The 13,167-nt window shown below is 52.4% G+C and overlaps 1 protein-coding gene across 4 annotated transcripts in view; it reads right to left on the reverse strand.

Annotated features, from left to right (window-relative positions):
* Positions 1 to 331: 331 nt before the first annotated feature.
* The window catches only part of ARHGAP27 (Rho GTPase activating protein 27), a 79,291-nt gene continuing 66,455 nt past the window's right edge, over positions 332 to 13,167 (reverse strand). For all 4 annotated transcript variants that reach the window (XM_066586889.1, XM_066586891.1, XM_066586893.1 and 1 more), the window contains 7 exons: positions 12,652 to 12,745; positions 12,145 to 12,246; positions 11,973 to 12,071; positions 11,316 to 11,393; positions 10,162 to 10,296; positions 9,882 to 9,987; positions 332 to 2,169 (listed from right to left, as the gene is read on the reverse strand). In XM_066586889.1, the coding sequence (XP_066442986.1) occupies positions 1,992 to 2,169; positions 9,882 to 9,987; positions 10,162 to 10,296; positions 11,316 to 11,393; positions 11,973 to 12,071; positions 12,145 to 12,246; positions 12,652 to 12,745 (792 nt within the window). In that variant the 3' untranslated portion in view covers positions 332 to 1,991. The remainder of the gene's footprint in view (positions 2,170 to 9,881; positions 9,988 to 10,161; positions 10,297 to 11,315; positions 11,394 to 11,972; positions 12,072 to 12,144; positions 12,247 to 12,651; positions 12,746 to 13,167) is intronic.

A 13,167-nucleotide genomic window follows, 5' to 3' on the forward strand; every position in this document is an offset into this window, starting at 1 on the left:
TTCGTTTATACAGTCTGTAGGTGCGCCATTTTTGGGCCCGCTGTGACTTGGCTCTACATGTTGTCTCTCGCTCATCAGTGACACCCTATACCATAATGGGATCCCATTAGCGCAGCAGCCCCGGCATTCACTCCGAGCATAGGAGCAGCAATGTGCTTGCATCCTACCGCATTCGCCAGATGCATTCGTTCTCCTGACACCAAGTCATGCGAATACAATGGAAACGCAAAATATTTCCTACAAACTCCACAGCCGGACTCCCAGAACACATCCAGTCATACTCTATTAGCGCAGTAGACTGTACCACACATGATGGGATTAGATACACGACTCAGCAGAACTCGGTTTAATATGATACACTGTAGCCGAGGACTGTTTTATGGGAAGTGCAAGTACATTGCACACTTCACTGTGAGCATAGGATAGAAGGAAACAGCACAGCAAAGTCCATGGCGAGTTCTCCGGCGGCGCGGCCGCCCCATTTGCTCACGGAGATGTTTATGCATCTTTGCTCGAATGCGATTTTCGTCATGGAAGATTTCCCCCAGCTTGCGGCAGCAGTTTCCAATTTTAGGGTAGATGCAGAAAATGTAACGTTACACGCGAGTTCTGCGCTGGATTCACATTTCATCCCTCTGCATTGAAGATCAATCAAATCAACAACAGCAACTAACAGTAGTAATGTGCAGCGCGGGGAACGTGTCACGGGACCCCATGCAGCCCCCGGACAAGATGTGCAAAGCAGCACCATGGCGGCATGAGTGGACATACTCTGAAAACCGCGCTTCCCCCTAGGTAACCCTGCTAGAGAGACTCCGTACCTGGACAGGTGACAGCGGGGAACATTCCATCTCCACCTGGCATGCCATCCCCACACAGACATACAGGTGCTAGTGGGCGCCGGCGCCTCCGTGCAGCAGGTAACCACAGAAGAAGCACATCTACTCATGGCCCTTACTACACCAACTGTCCAGCAAGAAACGACCCCACAGCAGCGCTCCCGGATAACTACACAGAGAGAGAAGAGCAGAGAAATCCGAAAGCGTGGGGAGGAAGGCAGCGGAGCGCAGGGAGGAACGCAGCGGAGCGCGGGGAGAAAGGCAGCGCAGCGCGGGGAGGCAGGCTGCGCAGCGCGGGGAGGCAGGCTGCGCAGCGCGGAGAGGAAGGCAGCGCAGCGCGGGGAGGAAGGCAGCGCGGGGAGGAAGGCAGCGCAGCGCGGGGAGGAAGGCAGCGCAGCACGGGGAGGGAGGCAGCGCAGCGCGGGGAGGAAGGCAGCGCGGGGAGGAAGGCAGCGCAGCGCGGGGAGGAAGGCAGCGCAGCGCGGGGAGGAAGGCAGCGCAGCGCGGGGAGGAAGGCAGCGCGGGGAGGAAGGCAGCGCAGCGCGGGGAGGAAGGCAGCGGAGCGCCGGGAGGAAGGCAGCGGAGCGCCGGGAGGGAGGCAGCGGAGCGCCGGGAGGGAGGCAGCGGAGCGCAGGGAGGAAGGCAGCGGAGCGCAAGGAGGAAGGCAGCGGAGCGCAAGGAGGAAGGCAGCGGAGTGCGGGGAGGAAGGCAGTGGACTGCCTCTTGTTTTGCTTGTAACAGCAAAGAAACAGACACCTTGTAGAAAAGGAAAACAACAAGTATTTGCAGATGTAACAGAAGCCTCACATACATGGTGACACCGCAAGACGTTTACTGGAGCCCTTCTGGAATGAGCACACCCCGTCACGGGGATACAGAGGATGCACAGACTCACATCAATCAGGTGAGAAGAGAAAGACAAGCTTGTATGAAGGTGGAGGACCCTGAAGGAAAGCAGAAGACCCCAATGTTCCTGCCAGCAGTATCCAATCAGTTGTTCCCTGAGAGCCCCCAACACATTTCATAGTCATTATTCTGTACAAGGACTGAAGTTCTGGCGGTGGGCCGGTGGTCTCAGGATATGTACATAGTAAACAGGGAGACGTCCTCAGGCAGCCTGCGCTTTCATATCAACGTCCGCTCAGCCGGCCATCAGCAGCTTCGGAAGATAAACTTGTAATGGATGAGGATTTGCTCCACTATTTGGTTTTGGTAGACCATGTTCATGGCAATGTTGCTCCCCTCCTGCTCGGGTCTCAGCAGGGTCGGCCCGAACACAATAGCGACACTCTGGACTGACATGCGATTTGCGTCTTTATGTTCAATGACACTGAAATGAAAAAAATAAGGACCAGTAAAAAAAATAGCAAAACTCCGGCGGTTTAATGTTTCAGATTGAAAACTAATGCGTAATAAAGGGGAGCTCTGCATCCCCGCCCCGGGTGAGTGCAGCGGTATTACTTGCATCATCCAGCACACAATGGTTTTGGGTGTAAATTGTACAAATTTTATACACTCCTTTTTTCTCTCTTGCAAAAGTTTATCAAAATTGAGATTGTAGAAAAATAATGCAAATTTGAGGAACAAACACTGCGGCACAAAGTGAAGGCATAAAAACCCCAAACATTTCCAAGGGCACCTTCTAATAAAAACCACAGCTGTTCTCACCACAATAATAAGTGTATGCTACAGCTGAAAACCCCGGCGATCATCTGCGATCTGTGGGGAGCCCAACCAACAAATGCTCATTTTCTTCAGCACCCCCCATAGGGGAGAAGCGGCATTACATGACAAGCAATAAAGGAGTTACCACAGCACTGCCTATTCTCAGGACAGATAAGTCTCTGGATCACTAGAAGGCCAATTCTAGGCCCCCCAAGCACTAGAAAGCAGGGGGTCCAAGCTCCCATTTCTGAATGGAGAAGCAGTCGCGCATGCACACTACCACTCCATTCATCTCTACAGGACCGTCCTTGGCTCCCTTACAATTCTATAGAGATGAATGCAGCGTTGGAGCGCACATGTGATCAACGCTCTATTTATATGGGGGGTGGGGGGGCACACTGTTCTGGTGATGATGGGGGTCCTAAGCAATGGACACCTTGTCACAGACTTGTCAAGGATCCTGTGATTTGGTGAAAAGTTGCTATGGTGGGGCAACCCATTTAGAATCCATGCATTAGCCAGGTCATGCACGAACATGTCAGGTTCTCCAACTTAATGGAGGTTCGTGGCAAATGACCGTCTTTTATAACAAGAGCAACAATAGTGTAGTCCTTCCAGAAAGAGCTACGTGATGTAAATACTCTTGTACTGCAATATTCTAGCATCACTTTGTTATATGGATGATCTGCTAATAATGTGGACAAAAACTGCAACGAGTTCCATCTACCTGTCAGACTCCCTCTCAACCACATACATTTCCTCGACATGACCATATGCACTCTGTCAAGAATAACCCTCCGCCCCCAAAAGAAGTTTTCGTTCTCCTGCAACACCTGTCCTGCAACTCCATCTCAGGCAAATATGTAAATGATGAGAGTTGTGGTGATTAGATGGACAGTCACCGGAGGCCCTAAAAGTGGTTCCCCCCTTGGCCTATAAGAGGCTCTCGGAGGCCCCTTGTGTGTAGTGACTAGAGATGAGCGAGCACCAAAATGCTCGGGTGCTCGTTACTCGCGATGCTCGAGGGTTCGTTTCGAGTAACGAACCCCATTGAAGTCAAGGGGCGACCCGAGCATTTTTGTATTTCGCCGATGCTCGCTAAGGTTTTCATTTGTGAAAATCTGGGCAATTCAAGAAAGTGATGGGAACGACACAGCAACGGATAGGGCAGGCGAGGGGCTACATGTTGGGCTGCATCTCAAGTTCACAGGTCCCACTATTAAGCCACAATACCGGCAAGAGTGGGCCCCCCCCCCTCCCAACAACTTTTACTTCTGAAAAGCCCTCATTAGCATGGCATACCTTAGCTAAGCACCACACTGCCTCCAACAAAGCACAATCACTGCCTGCATGACACTCCGCTGCCACTTTTCCTGGGTTACATGCTGCCCAACCCCCCCCCCCCCTGCGCGCGCGCGACGCAGTGTCCACAGCGCACACCAAACTGTCTCTGCGCAGCCTTCAGCTGCCCTCATGCCACACCACCCTCATGTCTATTTATAAGTGCGTCTGCCATGAGGAGGAACCGCAGGCACACACTACAGAGGGTTGGCACGGCTAGGCAGCGACCCTCTTTAAAAGGGGCGGGGCGATAGCCCACAATGCTGTACAGAAGCAATGAGAAATATAATCCTGTGCCACCGCCATCAGGAGCTGCACACGTGGGCATAGCAATGGGGAACCCATGTGCCACACACTATTCATTCTGTCAAGGTGTCTGCATGCCCCAGTCAGACCGCGTTTTTTTATAAATAGTCACAGGCAGGTACAACTCCGCAAGGGGAATTCCGTGTGCACCCACAGCATGGGTGGCTCCCTGGAACCCACCGGCTGTACATAAATGTATCCCATTGCAGTGCCCATCACAGCTGAGGTAACGTCCGATTAAATGCAGGTGGTCTTCGGCCCACACTGCATGCCCCAACCTGACCGGGCTTTTTAATTCATAGACACAGGCAGGTACAACTCCCTATTGTGAAGTCCCTGTGGACCGACAGCATGGGTGGCTCCCTGGAACCCACCGGCTGTACATAAATATATCCCATTGCATTGCCCATCACAGCTGAGGTAACGTCAGCTTTAATGCAGGTGAGCAAAAAATTAATTGGATTACACTGTAGGCGAGGGCCCCAAAAAATTGGTGTACCAACAGTACTAATGTACCTCAGAAAAATTGCCCATGCCCAACCAAGAGGGCAGGTGAAACCCATTAATCGCTTTGGTTAATGTGGCTTAAGTGGTAACTAGGCCTGGAGGCAGCCCAGTTAAAATAAAAATTGGTTCAGGTGAAAGTTCCAACGCTTTAATGAGCATTGAAACGTATAAAAATTGTTTACAAAAATTAGATGAGTGAGCCTTGTGGGCCTAAGAAAAATAGCCCGTTCGGCGTGATTATGTGAGGTTTCAGGAGGAGGAGCAGGAGGAGGAGGAGGAATATTATACACAGATTGATGAAGCAGAAATGTCCCCGTTTTTGATGGGGATAAAGAACGATGCTTCCATCCGCGGGTGCAGCCTACGTATTGCTTAGGTATCGCTGCTGTCCGCTGGTGGAGAAGAGAAGTCTGGGGAAATCCAGGCTTTGTTCATCTTGATGAGTGTAAGCCTGTCGGCACTGTCGGTTGACAGGCGGGTACGCTTATCCGTGATGATTCCCCCAGCCGCACTAAACACCCTCTCTGACAAGACGCTAGCCGCAGGACAAGCAAGCACCTCCAGGGCATACAGCGCTAGTTCAGGCCACGTGTCCAGCTTCGACACCCAGTAGTTGTAGGGGGCAGAGGCGTCACGGAGGACGGTCGCGCGATCGGCTACGTACTCCCTCACCATCCTTTTACAGTGCTCCCGCCGAATCAGCCGTGACTGGGGAGCGGTGACACAGTCTTGCTGGGGAGCCAGAAAGCTGTCAAAGGCCTTAGAGAGTGTTCCCCTGCCTGTGCTGTACATGCTGCCTGATCTCTGCGCCTCCCCTGCTACCTGGCCCTCGGAACTGCGCCTTCGGCCACTAGCGCTGTCGGATGGGAATTTTGCCATCAGTTTGTCCGCCAGGGTCCTGTGGTATAGCATCACTCTAGAACCCCTTTCCTCTTCGGGTATGAGAGTGGAAAGGTTCTCCTTATACCGTGGGTCGAGCAGTGTGTACACCCAGTAATCCGTAGTGGCCAGAATGCGTGTAACGCGAGGGTCACGAGAAAGGCATCCTAACATGAAGTCAGCCATGTGTGCCAGGGTACCTGTACGCAACACATGGCTGTCCTCACTAGGAAGATCACTTTCAGGATCCTCCTCCTCCTCAGGCCATACACGCTGAAAGGATGACAGGCAAGCAGCATGGGTACCCTCAGCAGTGGGCCAAGCTGTCTCTTCCCCCTCCTCCTCATGCTCCTCCTCCTCCTCCTCAACGCGCTGAGATATAAACAGGAGGGTGCTCTGACTATCCAGCGACATACTGTCTTCCCCCGGCTCTGTTTCCGAGCGCAAAGCGTCTGCCTTTATGCTTTGCAGTGAACTTCTCAAGAGGCATAGCAGAGGAATGGTGACGCTAATGAGTGCAGCATCGCCGCTCACCATCTGGGTAGACTCCTCAAAGTTTCCAAGGACCTGGCAGATGTCTGCCAACCAGGCCCACTCTTCTGTAAATAATTGAGGAGGCTGACTCCCACTGCGCCGCCCGTGTTGGAGTTGGTATTCCACTATAGCTCTACGCTGCTCATAGAGCCTGGCCAACATGTGGAGCGTAGAGTTCCACCGTATGGGCTCATCGCACAGCAGTCGGTGCACTGGCAGATGAAACCGATGTTGCAGGGTGCGCAGGGTGGCAGCGTCCGTGTGGGACTTGCGGAAATGTGCGCAGAGCCGGCGCACCTTTCCTAGCAGGTCTGACAAGCGTGGGTAGCTGGCGACGTGCTGCTGCTGGCGACGTGCTGCTGCTAACACATCTTGATTGCGAGACAGAGGTTGCGTAGGAGAAGGAAGAGGAGGGTGGTTTAGTGGAGGAAGCATACACCGCCGCAGATACCACCACCGAGCTGGGGCCTGCAATTCTGGGGGTGGGTAGGACGTGAGCGGTCCCAGGCTCTGACTCTGTCCCAGCCTCCACTAAATTCACCCAATGTGCCGTCAGGGAGATATAGTGGCCCTGCCCGCCTGTGCTTGTCCACGTGTCCGTTGTTAAGTGGACCTTGCCAGTAACCACGTTGGTGAGGGCGCGTACAATGTTGCGGGAGACGTGGTCATGCAGGGCTGGGACGGCACATCGGGAAAAGTAGTGGCGACTGGGAACTGAGTAGCGCGGGGCCGCCGCCGCCATCATACCTTTGAAAGCCTCCGTTTCCACAACCCTATACGGCAGCATCTCCAGGCTGATAAATTTGGCTATGTGCACGTTTAACGCTTGAGCATGCGGGTGCGTGGCGGCGTACTTGCGCTTGTGCTCCAACACTTGCGCTAGCGACGGCTGGACGGTGCGCTGAGAGACATTGGTGGATGGGGCCGAGCACAGCGGAGGTGAGGGTGTGGGTGCAGGCCAGGAGACGGTAGTGCCTGTGTCCTGAGAGGGGGGTTGGATCTCAGTGGCAGGTTGGGGCACAGGGGGAGAGGCAGCGGTGCAAACCGGAGGCGGTGAACGGCCTTCGTCCCACCTTGTGGGGTGCTTGGCCATCATATGTCTGCGCATGCTGGTGGTGGTGAGGCTGGTGGTGGTGGCTCCCCGGCTGATCTTGGCGCGACAAAGTTTGCACACCACTGTTCGTCGGTCGTCTGCACTCTCAGTGAAAAACTGCCAGACCTTTGAGCACCTCGGCCTCTGCAGGGTGGCATGGCGCGAGGGGGCGCTTTGGGAAACAGTTGGTGGATTATTCGGTCTGGCCCTGCCTCTACCCGTGGCCACCGCACTGCCTCTTCCAACCTACCCTGCTGCTGCACTTGCCTCCCCCTCTGAAGACCTGTCTTCAGTAGGCGTAGCAAACCAGGTGGGGTCAGTCACCTCATTGTCCTGCTGCTCTTCCTCCGAATCCTCTGTGCGCCCCTCCCTCGGACTTACTCCAATTACTACTACCTGAGTGACAGATAACTGTGTCTCATCGTCATCGTCCTCCTCACCCACTGAAAGCTCTTGAGACAGTTGCCGGAAGTCCCCAGCCTCATCCCCTGGACCCCGGGAACTTTCCAAAGGTTGGGCATCCGTCACGACAAACTCCTCCAGTGGGAGAGGAACCATTTTTTCCCACTCAGGGCAGGGACCCAAGAACAGTTCCTGAGAGTCTGCCTGCTCCTCAGAATGTGTCATTTTCATGGAGTGAGGAGGCTGGGAGGAAGGAGGAGCAGCAGCCAGAGGATTCAGAGTTGCAGCAGTGGACGGCGCAGAACTCTGGGTGGTCGATAGATTGCTGGATGCACTTTCTGCCATCCACGACAGGACCTGCTCACACTGCTCATTTTCTAATAATGGTCTACCGCGTGGACTTATTAATTGTGAGATGAATGTGGGGACGCCAGAAACGTGCCTCTCTCCTAATCCCGCAGCAGTCGGCTGCGATACACCTGGATCAGGAGCTCGGCCTGTGCCCACACCCTGACTTGGGCCTCCGCGTCCTCGGCCGCGGCCGCGTCCACGTCCTCTGGGCCTACCCCTACCCCTCAGCATGGTGTATTACCAGTAGTGCAGAAACAGAACGCTGTAATTAAATGTGCCGCTTATTGGCCTGTAGTTGGAGGCTGACTTCGCTTACGGAACGCACAGCAGAGCCAGGAAACAATTTTGCGCACGCCTGTAGTGAGACGTAGGTGCGTATGACTGAGCTAGTGGAATTCACAGCGCAGAAGCAGTCAAGTGGCCAAAGGCCAGTAGTAGGCCTTAAGTATTTTGCTTCTATTTTTTTAAAATGCTGAGCTGAGACAGCAGACAGATACTGTAGGCCGCGTATAATATTATGTATACTGCTTCCCTCTGGAGGGATGACGGCGATCATGTAACAGAGACAGCAGATCCAGGAAACAATTTGGTGCAAGCCTGCTGTAACACTTAGCTGCGTATTAATTAGGACTACTACCCCCAGCAGATAGATACTGTAGGCAGTGTATAATATTATGTATACTCTTTCCCTCTAGCGGGATGACGGCGATCATGTAACAGAGACAGCAGATCCAGGAAACAATTTTGCGCAAGCCTGCTGTAACGCTTAGCTGCGTATTAATTAGGACTACTACCCCCAGCAGACACGCAGTAAACTGAAGACGGTCACAGGCAGCCCAAATATAGTATTGTTCCCCAATTTTTGGGAAAAAGCCCACTGCCTATATAGCCTGAATATCTCTTTCCCTGCCTCACCAGTACTGCCCCTATACTCTGTACAATGACTGCAGACTGAGGACGCAATGCTCTGCACGCCCGATATACAAAAAAAAAAATTGTGCAACACTGCTCACAGCAGCCTCAACAGTACTGCACACGGTCAGATGTGGCCCTAAGAATGACCGTTGGGGTTCTTGAAGCCTACACTAACTCCTAACGCTCTCCCTACAGCAGCTCCAACACTATAGCACTGTCCCTCAGCTATCTCACAACGCATCTGTGGCGAGCCGCGGGAGGGGCCGATTTTTATACTCGGGTGACACCTGATCTCGCCAGCCACTCACTGCAGGGGGGTGGTATAGGGCTTGAACGTCGCAGGGGGAAGTTGTAATGCCTTTCCTGTCTTTCTATTGGCCAGAAAAGCGCGCTAACGTCTCAGAGAGGAAACTGAAAGTAACCGAAACATCGCGTGGTGCTCGTCACGAGTAACGAGCATCTCGAACACGCTAATACTCGAACGAGTATCAAGCTCGGACGAGTACGTTCGCTCATCTCTAGAAAGGAGTAAAAGTGTTTAATTGCTGCGGATTGACGGTCCTGCACCCCCTATATAATTACTGATATCTCCATCACAAAAGAGAAAAATAATGAATTCTGTTTATTATACTAAACGCTGGCCTGGTGCGATTCATTCATCACCCATTAGATTTTGTAAAGCAGTGGCGTCACAAACAGGTTACTAGGAGCATTACATATATCCCACAACACCCATTTATAATGGACTCTCCTGCAGGGGGGTGTCGGGGAATAGCCTCCTGCAGGAGAGTGCAGACCCCCATCACCATAACCAACCGCCCCTCGCACGTATATTACAAATGCTTTGAGCTCATTACTCTTGCAGGAGGCTGTCTGACTCTGAGATGTCGGGGAACCTGGAGGGGAAGTCAGTACTTCTGGGGTACAATTACAAGGTGTGGGACAGCCCACCTGATGTGATAGTATGGACATCACGAATAGACTGGCACGCAGTACAAGCTTTAGTGCCCTTCTGTATATACGGCTGGCCACGTCTTCCATCCACTGACCTGCACAGATGCCTAAACAGCAGCCTCATCGTCTCCAGGTTGGGGGGCGGCAGCGACAGGACCAGCTCCTTCAGGCGGGAGATCTTCTGGTTCTGATCACTTAATTCTTGCAAATAAAGGAAAATCATGTTAAGAAGGAAATGCTGAGAATACGAGGTGCGGCTCATCGTAGTGTCCAAGAAGAGCCACGCGGACCAACATCACACACAGCAGTTACCATATATCCAAGAACCAAGATCTGAAGCCCCACGACCCCCTCCAGACACCAGCAGGGACTTACTAATCACTTCCACAAACTGCTCAAAATAACTATAAGGGAACAATGGCTCCGGCAGCTCCCGAAAAAACAGCTTCAGCGCTCCGGTGATCACATGGACGTCCTCCCAGCGGCCATCATCCAGGCTGAAGTTCTCACCTGTAAAACCGTATGAAGCAGCCGTCAGCAACAGATAGTGGGGGGTTCAGAAGACATTGTGGGGGTCCCTGATGGCAGAGCTGTGCAGTTTTAAGAATAACTAAGGCCGCCTGCACACAAACAGGTCGGATTCCGCATGTGGGAGCCCGCAGCAGAATCTGACCCTATGCCCGGCGCATCAGCGCATACCTGTCTTTTCATCTGTATTGCGGCTGGTTGCAGCGAGCGACATGCGCACTACAGATTTTTTTAATTAATGTTTATTTTTCCCCGCACCGTCGCCAGACGATGACGCGGAATCCACGACCTATCTGCAATGCAATTGTGGATGGGCTGCGGGTCACGAAAATAGAGCATGCTGCAATTTTTCCTTTGCTTGCAGAAACCGCAGTTGGTTTCCGTGAGTGCAGGAAGAGTCGATTTCCCATGCTATGGACGCCGACCACGGATTCCGCAATGCAAATCCATTTGTGTGCAGGTGACCTAACGGAATCCGTTGGAATTGATTCGTAAAATACAATGAGGCTCGATTTTGTATTACATTGTGTCTACATAAAGACCGCTGTACTACCCTGTCAGGACTCCAACCTGCGACCTCCTGCACTCCGAGCAGCAGCTCTGGACAGCTCCCTCTGATTCCCTGTGTGCCCCACCCAATGTCTTGTACCTTCGCCGATTAGGCTCTCTATAATAACCTGGCTTCTCCCTCTTGGCGGGTTTATTGTGCTCAGTGCCTATAAAGCTGCTCCCTACAAGACCGTTCCCATGTACTGAGGCTATCCCACCTGACCCGCTGTACCGCACCGCCATCCTGTGTGCCAGACCAAGGCTACCCCACATCTTCCAGTAAGGGCTACCGCAAGAGATTCCAGTCCCGCGCCAGACTCACCATACATTCACATCTTGTAATCAACCACGGTACAAGACGTGACCTCTTAAATGTATCAATGCAGAAAGGAAGGTAATTCCACAGCGTTCACTTCTTCCCTTACAACTGTATCTACACACTACATTCTCACCGTGATCCACCTTATAGCGCAACTTCTGAATGACTGCAAGGTTTCCACTGATCCGGTACAAGCCATCAATGTCCAGACCTAAAAGACACAGAGTGCTGAGCTATAAGGGGTTAAAAGGAGATATTCAGCCTCTACAAACAGATAGCCTTGGGACAGACCAGCTAATCAGTGGGAGGGCCCGCTGCGCCGCAACAGGCCACCAGCTAATCACAGGCATGAACCCTACCCACTGACTGATTGTTAGAGTCTGGCTACGGTCAGAGTTCTGCAGTCAGCCCATCTCAGCGAGACTGGAGGTTCATGGGTTAATGAGGGCATTTAGCTGCAGGAGGTCTGTATACTCTCACAGCCCCGAAGGGCCTCTTACAGACTTTCTGCCTGATCAGCACTGTTATGGCCTTTATGCGGCAGAGGATCACTAGCATGGTGACCAATGATCTCTAATAGGGTTGTTTGTCCTCATCTAGATTACAGTCATCATCTCATTATGCTGAGTCGTCTGGCTGTCCAGGGAGATCTCATCAGCACGTTCACACAGATAGATCACTGCTCGTACTCATCATCGGCATTAACTCCAGACATGATGGCAGGAGATCTAGTAGCTCCCTAGGTTATTCAGCAGGATCTGCTTCCTTCAGCCTTGGACAATGGACTTACCTCGTCTCTCCACCACTTCAATGCAATGGCTGACGAACTCCGGCACGTCCCGCTTCTCCTGCTCACACAGCTGATGGAGGTGGCAGCCAAAGACTTGGTCTGTAGGAAGATAATGAAGATGTAGGTGAGATGGTCAGGCAAATGGGGGACGTGAACCATCAGCCCTCCTTACCGCGGATGTAGCCCTTGTCTCGGAGGGACTGTAACGTTGGCCTCCTCTGCAGGAACCTCCTCAGTTTGGCCCTTACATTGCGGTCGCTGTCCGAGTTCTGTCCTGTAGAAACACAACGCTCCACCTGTGACAACCGCTTAGGGGCCCAAGATCTAGGAATGAAGCGGAAGTAACAGGGTCCACAAGAACCCCATAAAATACGCCCGGAAGGTCAAATAGGAAGAGGTTGTCCCCCACCAAGACTGGAGTTTGCTGTCCTCCCAGCTAATGCAGCGACTGGACATCATCTTACCACAATGTCACAGTAGGCAGCCAGGGAGAAGACGGACGGCGACAGGAAATCCTGTAGTTAAGCAGGAGTTTCCACCCTCCTACCACTTTAACCTACTGATCTACCCTCATGCCATACTGCTGCCTGGGCTGACTACAGAAAGTCCAGGAATGAAGCTCAGTGTTGCTGACTACCCAGTGACGCCACGTCTGCCGCCCACCAAAAGGTTCTCTTACCTGGATTCTTCTTCTCGTCTTTTACTCCTAAAGTCTCAGTTGAACCAAATTCACTGAGTGACTCGTTGTCGTTCTCCGAGGTGTAATCTGAGGACTAGAAGAGTTACTGGGTCAGACAGGACCTACTACATGGGACCACATATCCTGCAGAGTCAGGGCCACAAGCTAAAGGAGATGTGCCAGTTTATTAAGGGGATATCAGTTATTTCACTTTTTTCTGCAATGCAAACCAGAAAACCGCATTAAAATGTAGCTTTTCTCCAAAGTCGCTTTGAGGCTAGTATTTTGCTGTAGTCACATAAAATAGAGACATGCCCGCTATATCTGAGTAAAGCTTAATAGACTAAAGTCCCTCCCAGGTGCTGGCTGTAGCTTGGCTTTAATAGTAGTATCTCTTCACTGACACGCATGTGGCAGTGGACGCATGTGGTCCCTGTGACGAAGTGGGCCCGTGATTAAGTGTGACTTCCATGCAGTTTAACATGGCAGTTCAACAGGGCAAGAGACAGGTCCGCC

This window comes from Eleutherodactylus coqui, chromosome 13 (genome assembly GCF_035609145.1).
Source record: "Eleutherodactylus coqui strain aEleCoq1 chromosome 13, aEleCoq1.hap1, whole genome shotgun sequence".
In the NCBI taxonomy this organism is placed as follows: domain Eukaryota; kingdom Metazoa; phylum Chordata; class Amphibia; order Anura; family Eleutherodactylidae; genus Eleutherodactylus; species Eleutherodactylus coqui.